The sequence below is a fragment of the Danio rerio genome, chromosome 8 (genome assembly GCF_049306965.1).
Source record: "Danio rerio strain Tuebingen ecotype United States chromosome 8, GRCz12tu, whole genome shotgun sequence".
In the NCBI taxonomy this organism is placed as follows: Eukaryota; Metazoa; Chordata; class Actinopteri; order Cypriniformes; family Danionidae; genus Danio; species Danio rerio.
Genome location: NC_133183.1, coordinates 63,913,091 through 63,937,500, shown reverse-complemented (window position 1 = coordinate 63,937,500; position 24,410 = coordinate 63,913,091). Strand labels below are relative to the sequence as shown.

At 37.8% G+C, this 24,410-nt stretch overlaps 1 protein-coding gene across 6 annotated transcripts in view; it reads left to right on the top strand.

Annotated features, from left to right (window-relative positions):
* Positions 1-16,094, top strand: part of mib2 (MIB E3 ubiquitin protein ligase 2) — a 57,514-nt gene extending 41,420 nt beyond the window's left edge. For 5 of the 6 annotated variants that reach the window (XM_073909599.1, XM_073909600.1, XM_073909597.1 and 2 more), the window contains 10 exons: positions 566-699; positions 3,561-3,709; positions 7,169-7,325; positions 7,917-8,071; positions 8,981-9,107; positions 11,020-11,244; positions 11,363-11,541; positions 11,639-11,829; positions 13,808-13,873; positions 15,333-16,094. In XM_073909599.1, the coding sequence (XP_073765700.1) occupies positions 566-699; positions 3,561-3,709; positions 7,169-7,325; positions 7,917-8,071; positions 8,981-9,107; positions 11,020-11,244; positions 11,363-11,541; positions 11,639-11,829; positions 13,808-13,873; positions 15,333-15,574 (1,625 nt within the window). In that variant the 3' untranslated portion in view covers positions 15,575-16,094. 6 annotated transcript variants of the gene reach the window in all.
* The last annotated feature ends 8,316 nt before the right edge of the window (positions 16,095-24,410 follow it).

Here is a 24,410-nt window from a genome sequence, read left to right as displayed (position 1 = left end):
CTTATTCATCAGGGGTCACCACAGTGGAATGAACCACCAACTATTCCAGCATCTGTTTTACACAACGGATGCTCTTGCAGCTGCAACCCAGTACTGGGAAACACCCATACACACTCATACACTATGGCCAGTGTAGTTGATCAGTTCCCCTCTAGCGCATGTGTTTGGACTGTGGGGGAAACCGGAGCACCCGGAGGAAACCCACACCAACACAGGGAGAACATGCAAACTCAGAACACACCAGAACTGAAACACCAACTGACCCAGCCGAGACTCAAAACCAACTACTTTTTTTGCTGTGAGGCCACATTGCGACACCACTGAGCCACCGTGCCGCCTCCGATATATATATATATATATATATATATATATATATATATATATATACTTCAATATAAATAAACATTTTCCTGTATATGTTCATGCATGTGTGTATTTATATGTGCATAATAAATGTGCTCAGTACACATATATTAAGTCAAAACACAGTTTAATTATGTAATGCCATCAGTCCTGTAGTTCTGCACGTGTCTCATCATTTCTGACTCATTTGATTCTGTTTCAGGTACAGTGATCTCGGTGCTGGAGAAGCTGTTGTCCCAGTCTACAGAGCAGGATAACCCGGGCCGGCTGGTCATCGAAGCGGCTCACGGTAGCGCTGCCAAAGTTCGTGAGCTGCTGCAGAAACACCCCGACAAAGTGAGTTTCGGCACACACCGATCCCAGTTCACCCACTTACACGACATCTTAAAGTATACACCGTTTTTATTGAAGAAAACCATAGACTGTAGAAGACATGGACGTGGGGTGTGTGACGTCACCCATTGGTTTCTGAGCAGCGCATATGAAGCTGCGAGAGGGCGTGGCCAAATGTCGCACATCATCGCTCCAACCAGGGGTTACCAAATAAGGTCAAAGAGGCGGAGCTACAGATGCCTGCTGGCATTTTGCTGAGACAGACTTTACTATGGGGAAACGCTGAATACTTCATTAGCTGCGACTCGTTTGTGTTCTGACCACATGTGCTCGGCTGTACACTATATCAATAAAGTGTTTAGACTTTTAAAAACACTCCTGTAACACACTGAGCCACTAAACATGTTTTCCTAAAGGAGGAAGCACAAATTACACTTCAGATATAGTGTGTGTTAGGGAATGCAGGACTATAGGGTATAAGCCGAGCTAGAGTGTTTCCCATACTGATGCACTTCCGCTGAGCTGTTATTGTGAGTTTTTTCTCCATTTTATATGGTTCCTTTTACAGCATGGATGTTGTAATGTCATTAAAATACATTCAGTTAAATAAACTTTAGCATTTAATTAGTTGCTCAAGCATAAAATAAGACAAAAAGCCGTTTACTCGCACGGGCCCGTCAGAATCGGCAGGATAGCGCAGAAGCTCCACTGAATATACCAGGGTAAAATAAATGCTCATATTATAAAGACATGGCGGGGGGGGATGTAATGTAATGCAGTGCTTCTTGTACAATCTGACACCCACTTTATATCAGATATCACTCAGCCAGTGGAGATCGCTGATTTTTAAAAAAAACAGACCTTAAATGCGCCAAATTTGCATTGGCATACAGTTCACCAGAAAATGCTTAACCCAGATTACTGGCAAATTAAAAGTCCTATTAGCATGCTTCAGCATATACCCTGATGAACTCCAGCAGAACACTGTACGACTGATCTAGAGCCTACATCTCATCAATCTGGCAGATTCTGGAGCGCATTACAGCCCTAAATGATAAATGATCCTAAACAAAGCAAACACATTTATAGAGAAGGTAAAGAAGTATATAGCAATGCAGGACACGTGAATGGTTTGTGATCACAATTAATAGCACACAGCATGCTCTATCATCTGATAATTGTAGGAAATAAAATCCTAAAAAGCAGCTGACTGTCTAAAGAAACAAAACAAAACAAAAATGTGATGTATATGCCGAGTTCAGCAGCTGATCAGCCGGAATCAGCTGAGGTTACGAGACAGCAAGCAGTAAGACCTAGCTGTCACTCAAGTGGCCACGCCCTTAATTATGCGGACTTCATATAAAGGAAACGGATGAGATATATATATTCCCCCCTCACAGTTGTCTTGAAGGGTGATATTAGCTATATGAACCAAAATGGCTCTTCGTAGCAGGCTGTAAACAGTTGTTTTCTGTTGGCCAGTTCAACAGTGGGCTCAATAGAAATCTGCTCTATTATGAAGCCAGGACTAGCGCAATTTCAGCTTACTTCCATATTTGCTTCACGAGGGAGAGCGCGAGGTTGCTGCTTGGTATTAATCTGCAAGTCTTGTGTTTCCGTTCATGTAGATTAACCGTGTCCCGTTACACCTGTAAATACACACTATTTAGGGTGTATTGAGGCGCAGCATCTGTGTCTGAGGGAATCTCCAGCAGGTTGAGTTATTTCTGGCTCTGATTATCTATTTATAAGCACGTGCTCTGCTCACTAGAGACACCAGCAGAGATCCGCTGTTCATTTGCGCACACTGGAGGAACTCTCCTCAGAGCTCAGCCTAATAAACTTCAGTCCAGTCTCTTTCTCTTGACTTGGCTATTTCAGACATCATGGAACCATCATTTTTGGCAACACAAGACAGCTTTTAAAGAAACTCTTGCATTGTTATGGGAGGCAGCAGCTTGTGCTCTGTCAAAAAGTGACTCGCTTTATAAATGATGAAATAAATCAAACCATTTTGTAAAAAAAGTCAAGAAATGATGACCTTATCACATACACAATTATGAGAATGTCCACCTTCTGTGTGGAGTTTGCATGTTCTCCCTGTGTTGACGTTGGTTTCCTCCGGGTGCTCCAGTTTCCCCCACAGTCCAAACACATGAACTACAGGGGAACTGATCAACTACACTGGCTGTAGTGTATGAGTGTGTGTGTGTGTGTGTGTGGGTGTTTCCCAGTGTTGGGTTGCAGCTGTAAGGGCATCCGCTGCGTAAAACAAATGGTGGATAAGTTGGCGGTTCATTCTGCAGTGGCAACCCCTAATTAATAAGAGCCTAAGTTGAAAGTAAATGAATGAATGAATGAATGAATAAATGAATGAATGAATGAATTAATGAATAAATGAATGAATAAATGAATGAATGAATAAATGAATGAATAAATGAATGAATGAATGAATAAATGAATGAATGAATGAATGAATAAATGAATGAATGAATAAATAAATGAATGAATGAATGAATGAATGATTGAATGAATGAATAAATGAATGATTAAATGAATGAATAAATGAATGAACGAATGAATAAATGAATGAACGAATGAATAAATGAATGAATGAATGAATAAATGAATGAATGAATAAATGAATGAATGAATAAATGAATGAATGAATAAATGAATGAATGAATAAATAAATGAATGAATGAATGAATGAATGAATGAATGAAGGAATGAATGAAATGGCCTGCATTGAAGATAACAATATTTGTTTGTGTGTGTGTGTGTGTGTGTGTGTGTGTGTGTGTGTGTGTGTGTGTGTGTGTGTGTGTGTGTGTGTGTGTGTGTGTGTGTGTGTGTGTGTTTAGGTGGACATTAAGAACCAGGGAAAGACGGCTCTGCAGGTCGCAGCTCATCAGGGTCATGTAGAGGTGGTGAAGGTCCTGCTACAGGCTAACAGTAGCATTGAAGCTAAAGATGAGGACGGAGACGCGGCGCTGCACTACACGGCCTTCGGGTGAGTATTAACACAGTATGGAGATGCATAACACACTTTTCGGATTTGCGTGTTTCTTCGCTGCAGAAGTCGTTATAGTTCATAAGCTTAGAGCGCAGTGAATGGGAGAGTACAACAAATATACTGTTAGCACTCAAAAAATAGGAGAAAAACTCCACGATAGTGTTTACACGACTGTCAGACAATGAAAATAACAGTGTCAGAATGATAATGGCTTACACTCACCGGCCACTTTATTAGGTACACCTGTCCAACTGCTCGTTAACGCAAATGTCTACTCAGCCAATCACATGGCAGCAGCTCACTGCATTTCGGCATGTAGACATGGTAAAGAGGATCTGCTGCAGTTCAAACTGAGCATCAGAATGGGGAAGAAAGGGGATTTAAGAGACTCTGATCGTGGCATGGTTGTTGCTGCCAGACAGGCTGCTCTGAGTATTTCAGAAACTGCTGATCTACTGGGATTTTCACGCACAACCATCTCTAGGGTTTACAGAGAATGCTCAGACAAAGAGGACATATCCAGTGAGCGGCAGTTCTGTGGGCGCAAATGCCTTGTTGATGAGGCCAGAGGAGAATGGCCAGACTGGTTCCAGCTGATAGAAAGGCAACAGTAACTCAAATAAGCACTCGCTACAACCGAGCTCTGCAGAAGAGCATCTCTGAACACACAACACGGCCAACCTTGAGGCGGATGGGCTACAGCAGCAGAAGAGCACACCGGGTGCCGCTCCTGTCAGCTAAGAACAGGAAACTGAGGCTACAATTCACACAGACTCACCAAAACTGGACAATAGAAGATTGGAGAAACGTTGCTGCTCTGATGAGTCTCCATTTCTGCTGACACATTCGGATGTTCGGCTCACAATTTGGCCTCAACAACATGAAAGCATGGATCATCCTGCCTTGTATCAGCGGTTCAGGCTGGTGGTGGTGGTGTAATGGTGTGGGGGAGATTCTCTTTGGGTCCATTAGTACCAATTGAGCATCAACGCCACAGCCTACCTGAGTATTGCTGCTGACCATGTCCATCCCTTTATGAGCACAGTGTCTCCATCTTCTGATGGCTACTTCCAGCAGGATAACGCAGCATGTCATAAAGCTCAATCATCTCAGACTGCTAAACGTGACGATGAGTTCACTGTACTCAAATGGCCTTCACAGTCAGCAGAGCTCAATCCAATAGAGCAGCTTTGGGATGTGGTGGAACGGGAGATTGGCATCATGGATGTGCAGCCGACAAATCTGCAGCAACTGTGTGATGCTATCATGACAATATGGAGCAAAATCTCTGAGGAATATTTCCAGTAGCTTGTTCAATCTCTGACATGAAGGATTAAGGCAGTTCTGAAGGCAAAAGGGGTCCGATACGGTACTAGTCAGGTGTACCTAATAAAGTGGCCGGTGTATAACATCCAGTGTTTGAATACTGCGCAGGTTAGTGTATCCTCCATCAGCTGTTTTTGTTTCTGTTTTGACTGTTTATTCTGAGATAACAACCGTCTGGATCTACTTTATCCGTGGAATGTCATGACTGACCAATCAGAATCAAGTATTGCAGACAGCCGTGTAATAACACTGAATAAAGCACATTATCAGCATCTGAAAGGATTGTGCTCGCTTCACATGGCAGAAAATAGAACAGAACAGTTTCAGAATAGGGAATTGTTTAGTTTTAAAATGGTAAAGACGCTTTTTATGGCATCACAGTGTCTAATTCCAGCGTAATCTATTATATAAAGGATTAAATAGCAGCGTCACGTCTGTCTTTCTCAGAAAACACCTCACGCCGAGGCTTAATGCCCGCAAACACACTTCTGTTCTCAGAGATTTCCTCTCCTGAAGTCTGTCGGCTGGTAAAATAGTCCTGGTTATTTCGTCTCGGGTCATGTGATGTGTGTGCGGCTGTGAATGAGTGTGTCTAAACATCAGTCTGTAGTTGAGGTCAGCTCTAATAAGTGTGGATCTGAAGCTGTTGTTGTGTTTATTTAATATAAAGAACTCTTATTCAGTTGTGTTGGAGTGTGTTGTGATGATTTATAAAGATGTTCAGGCAGATGTAATGTGAGAGTGAGTGTTCCCTGAATTCAGCTCATTTCATTCATCAACTCATGTTTGGGGTTTTGTTTATTATTAAAACACACATTTAAATCTGAACGCTTCCGCCAACGCCACTTTAAAATCAGTACACTGTGTGTGTGTGTGTGTGTGTGTGTGTGTGTGTGTGTATTTGTCTGTTGTTTTCTTGTGAATGTGTGTTTGTCCTTGTGTGTGCCCATGTTTGTTTTGTGTGTGTGTTTTTTGTGTATATGTGTGTTTGTGTGTGTATGTGTGTGTGTGTTTTGTTTCTGTGTATATGTGTTTGTGCATGTGTGTGTATGTGTTTCTGTGTTTGGATGTGTGTGTGTGTGTGTGTGTGTGTGTGTGTGTGTGTTTGTTTGGGTCTCGCTGTATGTGTGTGTGTGTTTGTCTGTTTTTTTCTGTGTATATGTGTGTCTCTGTGTGTGTGTATGTGTGTGTGTGTGTGCATTTGTCTGTTGTTTTCTTGTGTATGTGTGTTTGTCCATGTGTGTGACCATGTTTGTTTTGTGTGTGTGTTTTGTGTATATGTGTGTTTCTGTGTGTGTGTGTGTGTGTGTGTTTTGTTTCTGTGTATATGTGTTTGTGCATGTGTGTGTGTCTGAGTGTGTGTGTGTTTCTGTGTTTGGCTGTATGTGTGTGTGTTTTTGTCTGTTTTTTTCTGTGTATGTGTGTCTCTGTGTGTGTGTTTATGTGTGTGTTTGTTTGTTTGTGTCTTGCTGTATGTGTGTGTGTGTGTTTGTCTGTTTTTTGTGTATATGTGTGTCTCTCTGTGTGTGTGTGTGTGTGTTTGTCTGTTTTTTTCTTTGTATATATGTGTCTCTGTGTGTGTGTGTGTTTGTTTGTGTCTCGCTCTTTGTGTTTGTGTGTGTTTGTTTGTTTGTGTTTGTCTGTTTTTTCTGTGTATATGTGTGTCTCTGTGTGTGTGTGTGTTTGTTTGTGTCTCGCTGTGTGTGTGTTTGTGTGTTTGTCTGTTTTTCTGTGTATATGTGTGTTCTTGTTTGTGTGTGTCTCTGTGTGTGTGTGTCTGTATGTCTGTTTGTGTCTCTGTGTGTGTGTGTGTGTGTTTGTTTGTCTATTTTCTTTCTGTGTATATGTTTGTGCATGTGTGTGTAAGTGCATGTGTTTCTGCATGTGTGTGTGTGTGTGTCTGTGCGCTTGTGCATTTGTCGTTGTTTGTCTGTGTTCGTCTGTCTGTGTGTTTGTGTGTGTCTCTGTACATGTGTGTTTATGTCTATTTTTCTGTCTGTTTGTGTGTGTGTGTGTCTGTGTGAAACTGTGTGTGTGTGTTTGTCTCTCTCTCTCTCTGTCAATCTCTGTGTGTCTGTTTATGTGTGTGTTTATCTCTCTCTCTTGCTGTCTCTGTGCGTGTGTGTGCAGGAATCAGGCAGAGATCGCTCGTCTGCTGCTGAGTAAAGGAGCGAGTGTGAATCTGCTGAATAACTCCATGTGTACCGCTCTGCACATCGCCGTCAATAAAGGATTCACAGACGTGGTGCGAGTGTTAACAGAGCATTCAGCAGACGTCAACCTGCAGGTCAGACACACACACACACACACACACACACACACACACACACACACAGTTTATTTGTGCACAGTTTCTGCATTTTTGAGTAGTTAAAGTGTTGTAAATACTCGCGCTCGCCTCCCTCACCATAGTAAGCTACCGCGACATAGCACATGTGAGATAAATGACGTCAGTACATGATAAGCAGTTAGGATTATAACTGAACCGATACCCGATTGTCCACGTCTGCATCGCCATGCACCAAAGACACTATACATTTAGACACCCCCACTGATTGATTTAATGCAGGTTCTGCTCAAAACACAGCCAGAACTCATGAAGAGAATCAGCACAGCGCTGTTAGAGCATGCGCCTGCTTCACAGACTGCTTAACCAATCCTTAAAATAGCTGAAGTGGATTCAGACACCTCCTTAATGCTCTCGGCTTCAGATTTTGCTCTTAGATCATTCACTTAGAGCCCAATATTTTGTGCTTGTCCAGAAAAAGCTTCTTGATTTCAGAATTTGGAGATATTCGAACTAGAAACGAGACCAATCTCTAAGAGAAGCATTGTCTTTCAGTGTGTACATGTGTGTGTTTGTGTTGTGTGTGTGCAGGACTCATACGGCGACACACCTTTACACGACGCCATCGCTAAAGACTTCAGGAGCATCATTGAGATCCTGACGGTGGTTCCAAACATCGATTTCACTCAGCAGAACAACCGCGGCTTCAACCTGCTGCACCACGCCGCTCTGAAGGGCAACAAACTGTGAGTGTGTGTGAGTGTATGTGAGTGTGTGTGTGTATGCTTGTGTGTTTGTGTATATATATATATATATATGTGATTGTGTGTGTGTGTGTGTGTGTGTGAATGCATAAATGTGTGTATGCTTGTGTGTGTGTGTGTGTGTATATATATATGTGAGTGTGCGTGTGAATGCATAAATGTGTGTATGGTTGTGTGTTTGTGTGTGTGTATATATATATATGTGAGTGTGTGTATGCTTGTGTGTTTGTGTGTATATGTATGTGTGTTTGTGTGTGTGTATATATATGAGTGTGTGTGTGTGTATGCTTGTGTGTGTGTGTGTGTGTGTGTGTGTGTGTGTGTGTATATATATATATATATATATATATATATGTGAGTGTGTGTGTGTGTGTGAATGCATAAATGTGTGTATGCTTGTGTGTTTGTGTGTATATATATGTATGTTTGTGTGTGTGTATATATATGAGTGTGTGTGTGTGTATGCTTGTGTGTGTGTGTGTGTGTGTGTGTGTGTGAAGCGTCCTCTCTGTAATGGCATTAGTGTTTCTGGGTAAAGTCAGATGAGAATAGCGTGCGGTCTGGCTGACGAGACAGGATCTGGATTAACCTCAGTCTTTAATTAGAAAACAACACTGCACGTCTAGATCAACAGCACATCAGCCTGTCACCATATCACTTTATTCAGAAATATTGTGTTAAATTACACTTCTACACATGAATATGATTCACATCTGTGGATTGACACAGCCAATGGTGACAGACTTGTCAGTTTCGGTTGGACTTCAGTCATGTGCATCTTTAGTAAAGCAGTGTGCTGACCGCTTTGCTCTCCACTCTCTTTGTGTGTGTGTGTGTGTGTGTGTGTGTGTGTGTGTGTGTGTGTGTGTGTGTGTGTGTGCGCGTCTACAGAGCGACAGAGATGATTCTTTCTCGAGCTCGACAGCTGGCGGATGTGAAGAAGGAGGACGGTTTCTCTGCGCTTCATCTGGCTGCGCTCAACAACCATCGCGACGTAGCCGAGATTCTCCTCAAAGAGGTGTGTGGAAATCAGTCATGAGTCCAACTGAAATTCACCACATATTTAGAAATAGTATTGAAAAAACTAAATGAAAACTAGCAAACAGTATATATTAGTGGAAATAGTATTGAAATATAAACTAAATAAAAACTAACAAAACCATGCATGAAACGAAATGAAATTTACAACAAACTTAAAACTAATATTAGAATATAAGCTAGACAAAAACATTCAGGGAAAAAAACAAATAAACTGAACTGAAAACTAAACGAAAACTAACAAAAACATTTAGGAAATGAACTGAAATTTATAGCAAATGAAATTCAAATTTCAAAGTAAAACGAAACAAAGCCATTCACAGAAAAAAACAACAAATTTAACGAGAAGTAACAAAACCCTGCATGAAACGAACTAAAATTTACAACAAATTTAAAAATAATATTAAAATATAAGCTAGACAAAAACCAAAAATCATTCAGAAAAAAAACTGAAATTTACAAAAAAAACAAACTGAACTGAAAACTAAACAAAAACCAACAAAACCATTCACTAAAAACCAAACTCAAATTTACAACACATTTAATGAAAAGTAACAAAACCATTCATGAAGCGCAAATGTAAAAATAGTAATGAAATAAAATATAAACAAAAATACAAAAACAAAATTTAAAAAACAAACAAAAATTTACATCAAATTTTAAAAATTGTTAAAATAAAAACTAAACTAAAACGAAAATTATTCAGGAAACGAACTGAAGTTTACATCAAAATTTTAAAAATAGTATTAAATAAAACTAAACAAAAACTAAGCCGTTCATGAAATGGTCAGAGATTGACAACAAATTAAAAATAACGAACTGAAATTTTCCGCTAATTCAATAATAGTATCGAAATAAAAACAAAATGGAATCTAACAAAACCATTCATGAAACTAAACTGAACTTTACAGCAAATAGTAATCGAAATAAAAACTAAATGAAAATAACCAAAAATCTACAACAAACTATTAAACAGTATAAATTGTAAAATAGTATAAATGGGATTAAAATTAAAACTAAATGAATATTAATAAAATTGTTCATGAAATGAACTGAAATTTATAACAAATGTAATAATTATATTAAAGTAGAAACTAAACGAAAATGAACAAAGCCATTCATGAAACAAAAAACTAAACTGAAATTTACAACAAATTAAATAAAAAGTAATAAAACCATTCAGGAAACGAACTGAAAATTGCGACAAATATAAAAATAGTAGTACTATTGTATTGAAAATAGAAGCTAAACGAAAACTAATAAAACCATTCAACTAACTGAATTTACCGTAAATTTTAATATAGTGATGAAATAAAATCTACACAAATATAAAAAAAACCCTGAAATTTACCACAAATTTTAAAACTGTTGAAACAAAAACTGAACAAAAATGAAAATAATTCACGAAACGAACTGAAGTTTACGACAAGATTGTAAAAAATAGTATTAAATAAAACTAAACAAAAACTAAACCGTTCATGAAATAGACAGAGATTGACAACAAAAGTAAAAAACCATCAATATAAAAACTAAACGAAAACTTTAAAATTTGTATCGAAATAAAAGCTAAACGGAAACGAACAAAATCATTCATAAAACGAACCGACATTTACCGCAAATTTAAAAATAGTATCGAAATAAAAACAAAACGAAAACTAACGAGATCGTTCATGAAACGAACAAACTAAACTGAAAACTAAACGAAAACTAACAAAACCATTGATGAAACTAAACTGAAATTTAAAGCAAATATAGAAATAATCAACATAAAAACTAAATGAAAATAACACAAAATGTATAACAAACTATTCAGCAGTAAAATACTATAAATAGTTTCGAAATAAAAACGAATTTTAAACTCAAGACTGATCTGATTGGTCTTTATCCCACAGGGTCGCTGTGACATCAACATCCGCAACAACCGCAACCAGACGCCGCTGCAGCTAGCCGTTACGCAGGGCCACATGGCGCTCGTAGCGCTGCTAGTGATGGAGGGAGCAGACGTGAACGCAGAGGACGAGGATGGAGACACAGCCATGCACACTTCCCTCAGTAGACAGCAGCTGACCACCGTCATCAGCAGCGCAGAGGGAGACGGAGCCGTGCTGTACGGCAGGGTAAAACACGCTTCATACTCCACACCAGGCTTTACCTTACCCCAAAACCTGAACCGTGAGAAGTCTGTAGTGTTGCACGACTAATACGCACTACACATTTGTGTCTCTCTGCATGCAGTTGTGCAGTTCGGGGCTGATGGGAAACACTGAGCTGAATGTAGGAGCTGCCATCGCATGTTTCCTGGCGCAGGAGGGAGCCGATATCAGCTACGCTAACCATAAAGGCAAGAGCCCACTGGACCTGGTGACGGACAGCAGCGTGCAGACCCTCATCAGGAGCTTTGCGGAGAAACACAGGTCAGGGGGCACCAGGCAGAGTAGTTTAATAATCAAGAATGGACAGGTGGGATTTACACCTTATGTGTGTGTGTGTGTGTCTGTGTGTGTGTTTCAGGCTCCATGCCGTGTCGTGTGGCACCGGCAGTAGCAGCAGCAGCAGCAGTCTCAGGCGTGTTCACACCACACCCAACACTATGACCAACCTGGCGGTGCCCAGTGTGACGGGGCCCAGCGAGTGCCTGATCTGCTCGGAGCTCGCTCTGCTGGTGCTCTTCTCACCGTGCCAACACAGCGTCGCATGTGAAGGTCAGCACACACACACACACACACACATATACATGTATACTCACACACCTATACACTTGTTCACACACACTCGTCCACCTATACACTCTAGGTCTGGGCCGATGAACCATATTATATTGAATCGTGGTCAAATTTCTGTCAACAATGAGAAGCTCTGGACTTTTGATCTAAGAGCCCATCACAGGCAGAAATATACATCAACGGCAATCTAGAAGTGTGTGGATATTAGAGATGCAGTGAGTTTTTGGCTGATCAGCCGCTGCAGATAGCTTATGCTCTGTAATGGAGCCTCTCATGTGTGGCTTCAGTCAGTGTTGAGATTCTCTTTTAAATCTGGAAGCATCAACTACTGATGTTGAAATGTACATCGTTATCGTTCAATATGGAAAATAACTATCATGATTGCAGTTTTGCCATATCACCTAGTCCTTTTATACACACACACACACATGCTCATTTAGGCCCCGTTTACACTAGTGCGTTTTAGTTTGAAAACGCATAAGTTTTGCTACGGTTACGCCATCCGTCCACACTACGCCGGAGTTCTCGAGCGCCGAAAACGGAGCTTTTTGAAAACGCTGGAGAGGCCGTTTTCATTCTGAAACGCTGCTGCTCCGTCTCAGTGTGGATGGGGAAAGACGGAGACATCTGAAAACAGAGGCGGGGCTGCAAACGTTCGCCTATCTGATTGGGGCTTTTCCTGAATATTAAGTAGCCTAACACGCACAGTTCAGTCTTGCATCCTCTTCTTGTAAGTTAAGACTTCGCAAGTTTGATCAAGGCTGCAGTCTCCCCCTTCTCAGTTTGATATGGAAAACATACCGAGGACACGCGTGAATCTTCAAAGGGAACAGTGTACTGTATAACTTCATTCACATCACCTTGGCTACGTTGTTTCACTTTCTCAACAATAAAATGTAAACATGATTTAAGGAACTGCCTATTTTCATTTTAATATTAGCAACTTAACAGACAGCAGAAATGTTGAGGCGTCGTGCTGCATATATGAGCGTCATCTTCACTGTGTGGATATTTATAACAAAACGGAGCCGATAACAACTGCCTCCTTTCAATTTCAGTGAAAATACGAAACACACCCTCTCTTTTGCTGAATATCAGTTTTAATAATCGATAATTATAAAAGTATAACATACAATAAGTTTATACATTGTAGAAAATAAAGGCAAGCGATCAGTCAATGTACCTGGATTAATCATTAACTTATCTTTGCGCTTAACCAAAACATGTTACCCGTGAACAAGTAACTTAATAGATTCCAATGACCAAAGTCAGGGAATATGTCGTTAGATAAAGACAACAACATGAATGAAATATCACGTTTAGCAAATATAGTGAGATTAGATCCAGCGGGAGATGCGTGATGAGCAGTCCGACAAGCAGAGCTCTCATCTGGGTAGAAATGCTGGAGCGCTTGCCCGAGAGTGTGTGTGTGGTTACGTGATGTGCGTTTTCAGCGTTTTGGTGTGGACGGAGAGCTGTTCAGAAACGCTGGGTAAAACGCGAGTGTGGACGCGGATCGTTTTCATTCTACAACGCCGTTTTAAAACTAAAATGCACTAGTGTAAACGGGGCCTTAAGCACATGCACGCATATACACACATTTACATTACATTTAGTCATTTAGCAGACTCTTTTATCCAAAGCGACTTACAAATGAGGACAAAGAAGCAATTTACACAACTATAAGAGCAACAATGAAGAAGTGCTGTAGGCGAGTTTCAGGTGTGTGAAGTGTAAGAAGCAAAACATTAGTCATTTTTAATTTATTATTTATTTTTTGTAATACAGTTAGCAGTAGACCCAGAGAGGCAATTGCAGATTAGGAAGGGAAAATTAGGACATTTAAATACACACACACACACACACACACACACACACGCGCACACTCAGAAATATTGTCTATATTATGCTTGTCTAAATATTGTGTGTGTGTGTGTGTGTGTGTGTGTGTTTTCAGAATGTGCTCACAGAATGAAGAAGTGTATCCGCTGCCAGGTCACAATAACAAAGAAAATTCGACAAGGTAAATATAAATGTTGCTCAACATGACCTGCTTACAATTCAACATCAAACACATATGTGTATGTGTGCATATATACAGTTGAAGTCTGAATTATTCGCCCCCTGATTTATTTTTGTTCTTGATTTCAGTTTAACAGAGAGCAGATTTCTCCAACACATTTCTAATCATAATAGTGTTAATAACTCATCTCTAATGACTGATTTATTTATCTTCTCCATGATGACAGCACATAATATTAGACTAGATATTCTTCAAGACACTAGTGTTCAACTTAAAGTGACATTTAAAGGCTTCACTAGGGTAATTAGGGTAACTAGGCAGGTTATTGTATAATGATGGTTTGTTCTGGAGACTATTAGAAACAAAAAAAAAATAGCTTAAAGGGGCTAATAATATTGAGCTTAAAATGGTGTTTAAAAAATTAAAAACTGCTTTCATTCTAGCCAAAATAAAACAAATCAGACTTTCTCCAGAAGAACAAATATTATCAGACACACTGTGAACATTTCCTCAATCTGTTCAACATCATTTGGGAAATATTTAATACAGAGTAAAAAAATTCTGGGGGGAATAATTCTGACTTCAACTGTATACATGTAAATATTATAGGTGGGCATAGATCTTTTTTTTTAATCTAGATTAAACTAGATTAATCTTGAAATTAATCTAGATTAAAATGGCTCATTTGAGTTCTGCCGAAGGCATTCAGAATATGTGTGCTACCCAAATAATAAGTCTTTGAGACTGGGTTTCTCAAGCCAGGTGGCGCATTAGACCAGGGACCCATCTCCCTGTTTACAATATGCATCACAAACTGCTGGAGAAACTGTTCTACTCTGATATTTGGTGATGAAAATAAATGATGTTATAATTGTGTTTACTCACTGTTTATTCAGGTAAACATATATGTTGATCTATCGGCCTACATAAGCTCCCAACAGCTATATTTAATCACCTTAATCCAAATAAAGTCATCACTGAACTGAACAGAAATGGAGCTAAGACATGGGGAGTCTGCAGATATTAGTGGAGTTACTGAAGTAAACAGCGCAATCAAACTATTACCGTCTTTACACAATATTCCGCCACAAGATCCACACACACGGCTGTCAGTAAAGGACCCTACCGGACTGCACACACAAACACAAACACACACACTCATCGTAAATTGTGGAAGTTTTTTCTTTCCATTTGCTGTGCATTATTAAACTCCATAACACTCTCGCCAGTCCTCACTCCTTATCTGCGTCTAACACCACAGTAAATATCAAGTAAAATATCATAACTCTGAGAATAGATTAACGGCCATATTTTTTTTATCGCGCGATAAGAGTCTCGCATTAACGCAGCACGTCAACGCTGATAATGGCCCACCACTAAAATATTTATATATATAAACATATTTATATAAATATGTATATTTGCATGCATCGTCATGTTGTTTTCTCTGTGGCCCCAGATCAGACGGAGGTGGAGTGCAGCCCGAGCTCGGAGAACTCAGAACAGCACCACCTGCTGGAGCAGCTGCAGTCGCGCTACAGACAGATGGAGGAGCGCATCACCTGCCCCATCTGCATAGACAACCATATACGGCTGGTGTTCCAGTGTGGCCACGCCTCCTGCATCGACTGTAGCTCCGCCCTCAAGACCTGCCCCATCTGCAGACAGACCATCCGCGAGAGGATACAGCTCTTCGTCTGATGCTAACGCTAACGCTCACCGTTAATGCTAACACTCTGAACATCAGCGCTAGCCATGCCGCGCCGTCCTCCGTGAGGCACTGCGGGATGCAGATCAGCTCTGACTGGCCGGCCAATCACTGCGTTGCGTTTTGCATATGGGATATTGTGCTGTTTGATTGACTCTGAGGATCAGATACACACTACAGAGACTTTCTTACCCAGCATGCACTTGGACATGAAGCAACGCATCCTGCCATATTTTACCCTAAAATACAAAAGAGGAAGGTTCGATTATTAGTGCCGCTTTCATTCTTTCTTTATAATAATATTTCCCAAGTGATGTTTAACGGAGTTCACATATTTTCAGCAGAATTTGCTCATATATTTATATTTTTATTTTATTTTGTTTCGTTTTGTTTAATTAATATTCAGGATCATCAATATTAATATTCATGAACAAAGACATTTTCACAGTATTTCTTATTTTATTTTTGTCAGGAATTTATTAAATTATTATTAAAAATCAATGTTCAATATTATTAGTCATGTGCCAGGATATTTTCACTATATTTTCTATTATATTTGTATTTTATTTTGATCAGGAGTTTAATGAATTATATATATATATATATATATTTGTGTAAATATTCACTATTATCAATATTAATATTCACGAACAAGGACATTTTCACTTTATTTCCTATTTTATTTTATTTTTTATTTTATTTTGGTCAGAAATGAACAAAATTATTATTTTGTTTATTTAATATTCAATATTATTAATATTAATAGTCATGAACAAGGACATTTTCACTTTATTTCCTATTTTATTTTATTATTTTACTTTGGTTAAGAATTAACTAAATTATTATTTTGTTTAATAACCATTCAAGATTATCAATATTATTAGTCACGATCAAAGATATTTTTACTGTAATTTCTATTATATATATATATATATATATAGATTATCAATATTATCAATCAGGATGTTTTTGACTGTTTTAGTTACCCATTTAGTTTTATTTTATTTTTCAGGAATTATCTTTATTTTTTTAATATAAATATTCCATATTATCAGTATTAATATTCAAGAGCAAGGACATTTTCACAGTATTTCCTGACTTATTTTATTATTTTACTTTGGTCAGGAATTGATATTATATATTAATAATTTATTCATATTCAAGATTATCAATATTATTAGTTATGATCAAATATATCTTTACAGTAATTTCTATTATATATGTATATATATATATATATATATATATATATATATATATATATATATATATATATATATATATATATATATATATATATATATATATATAATTTTCTTTTTTTCTGGTCTGGAGTTAACTAAATTTATTTATTTTTTTATTAATATTCAAGATTATCAACATTATAATTCAGGATGTTTTTGACTGTTTCCCTTTTTAGTTTTTTTAGGAATTATCTTATTATTTTAATATAAATATTTAATATTATCAAGGACATTTTCACAGTATTTCCTGTCTTATGTTTATTTTTAAATTTCATTTTAGTCAGGAATTAAATAAATCATTATTATTTTTAATCAACATTCAGTACGATCAATATTATTAGTCATAAGCTCTGACATTTCTCACATTATTTCCTATTATATAGAAAGTCTTTCAGTTTGGCCGCAATTAACAAAATAATTAGTAAAAGAATCAATATTATCAACATTAGCACTTTATTTTCAATTATTATTTGCACTTTAAGCTGAATGCTAGTATCTTACAATGAGTAACTAGTGAAATATAATGTGCCGTCATCATGCCAAAGACCACCTCAATTATTTATTAGAGGTTAGCTATTAAACTTATTGTTTAAATATGTGTCCTTTAAACAGCACTTGGGAGATATTACAAAAATAATTAATATTTCACATGAGTAATTTCATATTAAAGTCAATATTATTCAACTCAATGTGGTGCAAAATATGTTTAGCATTGTTTTATTTGATAACGTTCTCACGGTCTTCAATGCATATAATAACATCTATATTTATTCAAGCGTTTATACTAAATATTTATGCATCTGTATAGAATCATCGACTAAACCACCGCAGTTTTTACAGTAATATAAGTCTAACAACACACTTCTTGAGTGCGTTTTTACAGTCACAATTTAAAACAACGTTTCACTAGTTAATATACATACCAACATGAACTAATTATGAACAATAGCATTTATTAATAATCAGAATGCATCATTTACTAAGGCATAATTAAAGTCTAAACTCATGCTAACAAGATTTACATTGACTAAACATGAATAAATACTGTAATAAATGTATTGTTCATTGTTTATGTTAGGAAATACTCAAATGCAACAACTTCTATTACAGGAGTTTGGTGCAAATATCTAAAAGCTCTTACATTAAGCAGCATTTATTAGATGAGCATTTATTTTCAGACATGAAGAGTCAAAATGAAGTGAGTTTTTGATTAAAACAAGCAAAATAATCTGCCAAAGGGGTGAATAAATTAATATTATACATCCTTTAGACATAACATTATTTCACTCACCCCATTGACACATCATTTTGCTTGCTTTAATCCAAAACTCTCTTCATTTTGACTCTTAATGTCTGAAAATAAATCAATATGTTGTGCTCATCTAATAAATGCAAGAATTTTGAGATATTTAGACTAGAAACGAGCCCAAAACCCTTCATAAGACGAGCGTTTTAACTTGATTTTGGGGTGAAATATGAGCATATATGGAGATAACACTATAAGCCAGATGTCTGAGGCTCATCCTGATGGTGGCGCTACTATTCTGGGGTGTTGTTGTACAGATGCCTGTACCGTATGCCTGTGCCGTACAACACATATAATAATACCAACAACACAAGCTACAGATATACAGTACACACTGCATGCTGGAGAGCATTTAATCGACGTCATATATCGTGTGTGTGTGTCGCAGTTACCATTGTAGTGTTATACGTGCGGACGAACTCTGCTTTCTACCCATGTGTGAGAAGCTGTGTGTGTGAGAATACACTGCAAAAATGCTCCTTAGGGTCCTGTTTCTAGTCTAAATATCTGAATATTTGTAAATTAAGAAGCGTTTATTAGGCAGGTGAGCAATATTGTGTTGCTTTCAGAAGCAGCGAGTCAAAATTAAATGAGTTTTTCCACGTAAATAGTCATTTTAAAGTCATTATTTTGCTTGTTTTAAGGAAAAGCTCTCCTCATTTTGACTCATTATTTCTAAATCAACACAATATTTAGTGCTTGTCCTGAAAATGCTTCTTGATTTAAAAGTTTTAAGATATTTGGACTAGAAACTCTTAGGAAAAGCTTTGTTTGCAGTGTGTAAACGTCACAGAATGTGTTTTTAATCCAGAAATGTTGGCGTACTTTAATTGAGGAGTGTGTTTATTAGACTGTTATGACACCGTTATAAACATGACATGACGTTCAGATGTGAATGAGATTTTATGCATGCTTATAACAACTGTTATTGGTGTCAGTTTTGTCATTTTAAATGCAAAGATGCCATCGTTTGTTATGACAACTTGACATAAATACATCACAACCTGTTTTTGTTCTTGTCAACTTGACGTTACCAAGACAGCAAAACAACAGCAACAGCATCATTAATATATTTCTAGACCTCGACTATGGTGGGACAAGCAGAATTAAATCATGAAAATGTCATTTAATATTAATGATCCTGTTATGAAACTACTTGACAGATTGTCGACGCTTTACTGAGCGATTTTAATGACAAATTCAGTTTGTTCCACTAAAAAGTGACTATAAAACACTTCTAATGTCCTCATGACAATCATGTTTATGACAGATTTATGACAGTTGTCTTAAACATGACATTGCTGAGCGAAAGACACTAGTACAGTACATCAGCTAAAGCCTTTCCAGTCCTCTTAGTGTGGATGACGGAGAGAATTGAAAACCGTAGTGTGGACATGGAGCGTTTGTAGACCAAAATGTATCCGGATTAGTGTACTGTAGGTGCAGCTTTAATAACAGTTGTTATAAGCATGCATAAAATCACTGTGAATATACATCATAATAACATAACCGTCTTCTAAACACCTGCTTCAAGTGAAGTCTCTCAGTGTAAACTCTGTAAACTTTACAGAAGGCCTCCACAGGCACTGCATGATGTCCGTCTGATGAAGAAGATGTGTGTGTGTGTGTGTGTGTGTGTGTGTGTGTGTGTGTGTGTGTGTGTGTGTGTGTGTGTGTGTGTTATCCTCATCTCCCCGCCCCCCTCGCAGTAGTGCTTTGCCTAGATCTGTTCTGGGATTGACTGATCGATTGATCGATTGCTTGTTTTGAACATATCCAGGAGCTCTTCCAGAGATTACACATGCTAGATTTAGAAGAAAACAAGACAGACTGAGAATAACCAGAGTCTCTATTTCCTCACCCTGACTCAACAGACCATCTCTGAGGGAGAATCGTGGAAACGAGTGCTTTATTACGCTGTTTTACGCTAATGAACACTTAAAGGGATCGTTCACCCAAAAATGGAAACTCTGCATTTACTGTTATTGAGTTTCTTCCTTCTGTTGAGCAGAAAAGTAGTGATTGGATCATTTTACCAACCTTCGAGTCTGAAAATTCACTACTGCATTTTCTAGGAGACTATTTCTGCAGTCGTTATTGTATTTTTCGCAACTAATATAATGTAAAATATTGCGTTAGAAGGTTACTCACGGTCAGGAGGTGGATTTTAGCTCAAATATCCAAAATATTCCTCATACCCGACATGAATTAGAAGCGTACAGCCTGAGCTCACGAGGAAACGTAACTATTTTATGCATTCGTCAGAAAAGCTGCTTATTTCTACGAATTCGTACAATTTATTTCGTGTAAAAAACATTGACTTCTTTTAAAAATGCGTTCCTCCAAACCCCACCCCTAACCCCACCCCCATTGGCCAATGAGAAAATTGTACTAAAATTCGTACAGTTTAATGAGTTAGCAATTAAATGAATAAGTTACGAATTTCTGTGAGATATTGTTGATGTATTAGCTCCTCCTCCTTGTGTCGTGTATTCGTCCATGAGTTACAGGAAGTTTGAATCATTTTACCAACCTTCGAGTCTGAAAATTCACAACTGCATTTTCTAGGAGACTATTTCTGCAGTTGTTATTGTATTTTTCGCAACTAATATGATGTAAAATATTGCGTTAGAATGTTGCGTTTGGTCAGGAGGTGGATTTTAGCTCAAATATTCAAGATATTCCTCATACCCGACATGAATTAGAAGCGTACAGCCTGAGCTCACAAGGAAACGTAACTATTTCATGCATTCGTCAGAAAAGCTGCTAATTTCTATGAATTCGTACAATTTATTTCGTATGAAAAACATTCACTTTTTTTAAAAAATGTGTGCTGTGTTTGGTCAGGTGTATTTCACTCAAACAAGTTAGAAGGGTCCTATCTCAAAAGGAAACATAACTACTGTAGTTTACCTATTTATCAAAAAAGTGGCTAATTTCTACGTAGTCATACAATTTAATTAGTATAAAGAATGTTCAAATTTTTTAAAAAAATGTGTGCCCCCAAACCACACCCCTAACCCCACCTCCACTGGACTATGAGAATCATAAAAAAATCATGCTTAAAGTCATACAATTAACTACGAATTAGCAACTAAATGAAAAAAGTTACGCATTTCCGTAAGATAGCGTTGACGTATCAGCTCCTCCTCGTGTGGTGTATTTGTCCATGAGTGATGGGAGATTTGAAACTTTTGATTTAATCTTTTTTTGACTCAAACTGAGGACTCGACAAATAAGCAAATCAAATCTTTTTCCAGCTCTGACTGCATATGATTGGCTTCTGCCTTTTGCGTGATGAACATACGACTCAAACCTGACAAGACTCAAAAAATTAACCAATTTTGTCCTCCTGCGCCTAGTGTGCATGCGATAATAAACGAATCACTCCCTGAGATGATTCATCCTTCCCGAGTTCGAGTTCAAAATTAACGAATCGTTAAAATATGACCCATCACTATTTTCGAACGCTTAAAACTTGTAACCATTGACTTCATTAGGTTTTTTTTTTTTACCAAGGAATCAATGTTAAAAATGTTCATCAACAGAATAAAGAAACTTGTTAAGGTATATAACCACCTAAAGGAGATTAAATAGTGCGTAATTTAAGATTTTGGGTGAACTGTCTCTTTTAAACGTTTTCACAAAAACAACAAGAACAATAGATAAAATATAATAATAAAACATGAGAAATAAAAGGGTGAGTAAATAACACAACTGCGTTTTCTGGGAGAACTACTTCTGCAATAGTTATTGTATTTCGCCTACTAATAGGATGGGAAATATTGCGTTTAGAAGGTTGCGTTTGGGCAGGAGCCATATTTTAGCTCAAATATCCGAAATATTCCCTGTTCCTGATATGACTTAAAAAGTATCCAACCTGATCTCACGAGGAAACGTAACTATTTGTGTACTTTATGCATTCGTCAGGAAAGTGGTTAATTTGTATGTTTCTTTACGGTAAAAACATACAAGTTTAAAAAAAAAGTGTGCCCCAAAAGCCACACCCCTAACCCCACCCCCACTTGCTAACGAGAAAATCGCACTTAAATTCGTACAAATGTTTAAACATATGATTTTTTTTAAAAACGTGTGGCTAATTAGAAAATTGTACTAAAATTTAACAATTAAATACAAATTAGCAACTAAATGAAAAAGTTACGAATTTCCGTGAGATAGCGTTGACGTATCAGCTCCTCCTCTTCGTGTAGTGTATTAGTCCATAAGTGTTTTCGTTTTCAGAAGGGCTTTACTGTGTGCATTTATTGTTAATGTATTCGTCATTCTGTGACGGGCTCGTTTTATAGCTCCCGCGTTCGGGACGGCCAACGAAAATCTGAATGTCTCGCTGTACGCCAGCCACTGCACAGTTTCGCAGCGCGTCAGAAATACAATGGCGGTATTAGTGCCAAAATTTGTCAACGTGTGCGAAATAGCACACACAAATATATATTAATAAATAAATAAATATATATAAATATATAGATACATACAAGAGCATCATGTCCGTATGAAGCCTTTGTAATATTTTGGTTTAACTTACCAGTCCTTGTTACGACAGGACTAATTATGTTTCATAATATGTTGAAATTTAAAATTTGTGTAGTTTTTTTTTGTTGTTGGTGTTGCTTTTCTAATGGTTTACTATGAGATATATCAGTTTTTAGAGTAGAAGGACAGTGTGTCGTCTAGTTTTATTGCGCTTATCTGCTAACAGCTCACAGTATACCCTGTTGTACATGCTCATCGACTTCATATTTTCGTTAATTATAATATATCAAAGTATCTTAGTTTGCGACAAATAATGTAAATGACCAAAAAAAATCGAATTATTGTGTAATTAGGAAACCTGCTAGTATTAAAACAGACCGAAAAGTGAAGGCTAATTAATGAATTAATTAAATTTGCAAAAGAATGGAGAAATGCAGCCGCTGAATGTGTGTTGTTGCCGTCAGAATTCATCTAGAGGTGTGTGTTTGTCCAGTAGTGTCATCATTTGTGCTGTGCTGAATGGTTGAGGAGTGTGAGTTGTTAGCAGGTAAGGAGAAAAACATGCTAATGAGCGACTCTGCTGGGTTTTACTTTAAGGAATCTGTATGTCCGATTATTTAAGCAAAAAATGTGTGTGCAGTTGAGTGTGTGGAGTTCTGCTGTTGGCCTTACTGTCCATCTCCTGTATTTATTTTGTTGTTTTTGTCACCTTTTTTCAAGTTTTACTCTGTAAAAATGTTTTGCAGTAAATATTGAACCGTTTTATAAGCAGATGTATGGGTTCTTTTCTTTTCTTTTTGAGAGAGAGAGAGAGAGCGAGAGAGCTGCAGTGGCGGGACTCTAAAGATCTCACCAATAAATCAAATCAACAATGAGTGTTCAGAGTGACTTGGCCTGATTTCAACTATAAAAACAAGAAAGTCACACGTCTGCTTCTTTATTTACACTAACAGCATTTGTAGTCCTGAAAATACTTTGTAAAACTGGTTGGAAAGTGCAGGTTTATAAACCCAACACCGCCACGTCTCCATTACAATGTGCAAGATATTTCTGTGACAACATAGACGTTGTTATTGTGTGAGTGAAAAACGTTTGATTTGGTAATCTATCATTTAATTCTAGCCAATGGCAGTCGCTTTCTCATGTCTCTGGGTGAAATATGCTTAGCCACACCCCTTAAACCATTAGTTGCTGCAAGCTACTAGCAGCTGCCTAGCAACCACTCAAAAAACCTTAGCATCCGCCTATCAACATCTTAACCATCTTTAATATTCTAGCATCACCTCAACAACCGCCTAACAACACCATAGCAACTACCTAGCAATGCCTTAGCAACCGCCTAGAACACCTAGCAATGCTTTAGTAACCAACACCTTAGCAACCGCCTAGCAATGCCTTAGCAACCACTCAGAACATTTGAGCAACGCTTTAGTAACCAACACCTTAGCAACCGCCTAGCAATGCCTTAGCAACCACTTAGAACACTCTAGCAATGCCTTAGCAACCAATCAGAACACTCTAGCAATGCCTTAGCCACTGCCTAGTAACCACTTACAAAACCCTAGCAACTCCCTAGCAACCGCTTAGAAATCACTCAGAACACACTAGCAACATCTTAGCAACCACTTAAAACACCCTAGCAACATTTAAAAACCACTCAACTACCTAACAAATGCCTAGCAACCACTCAGAACACCTTAGCAGCTTCCTAGCAACCACCCAGAACACCCTAGCCACTGCCTAGCAACGCCTTAGCAAACACATTAGAACACCCTAGCAACCACTCAG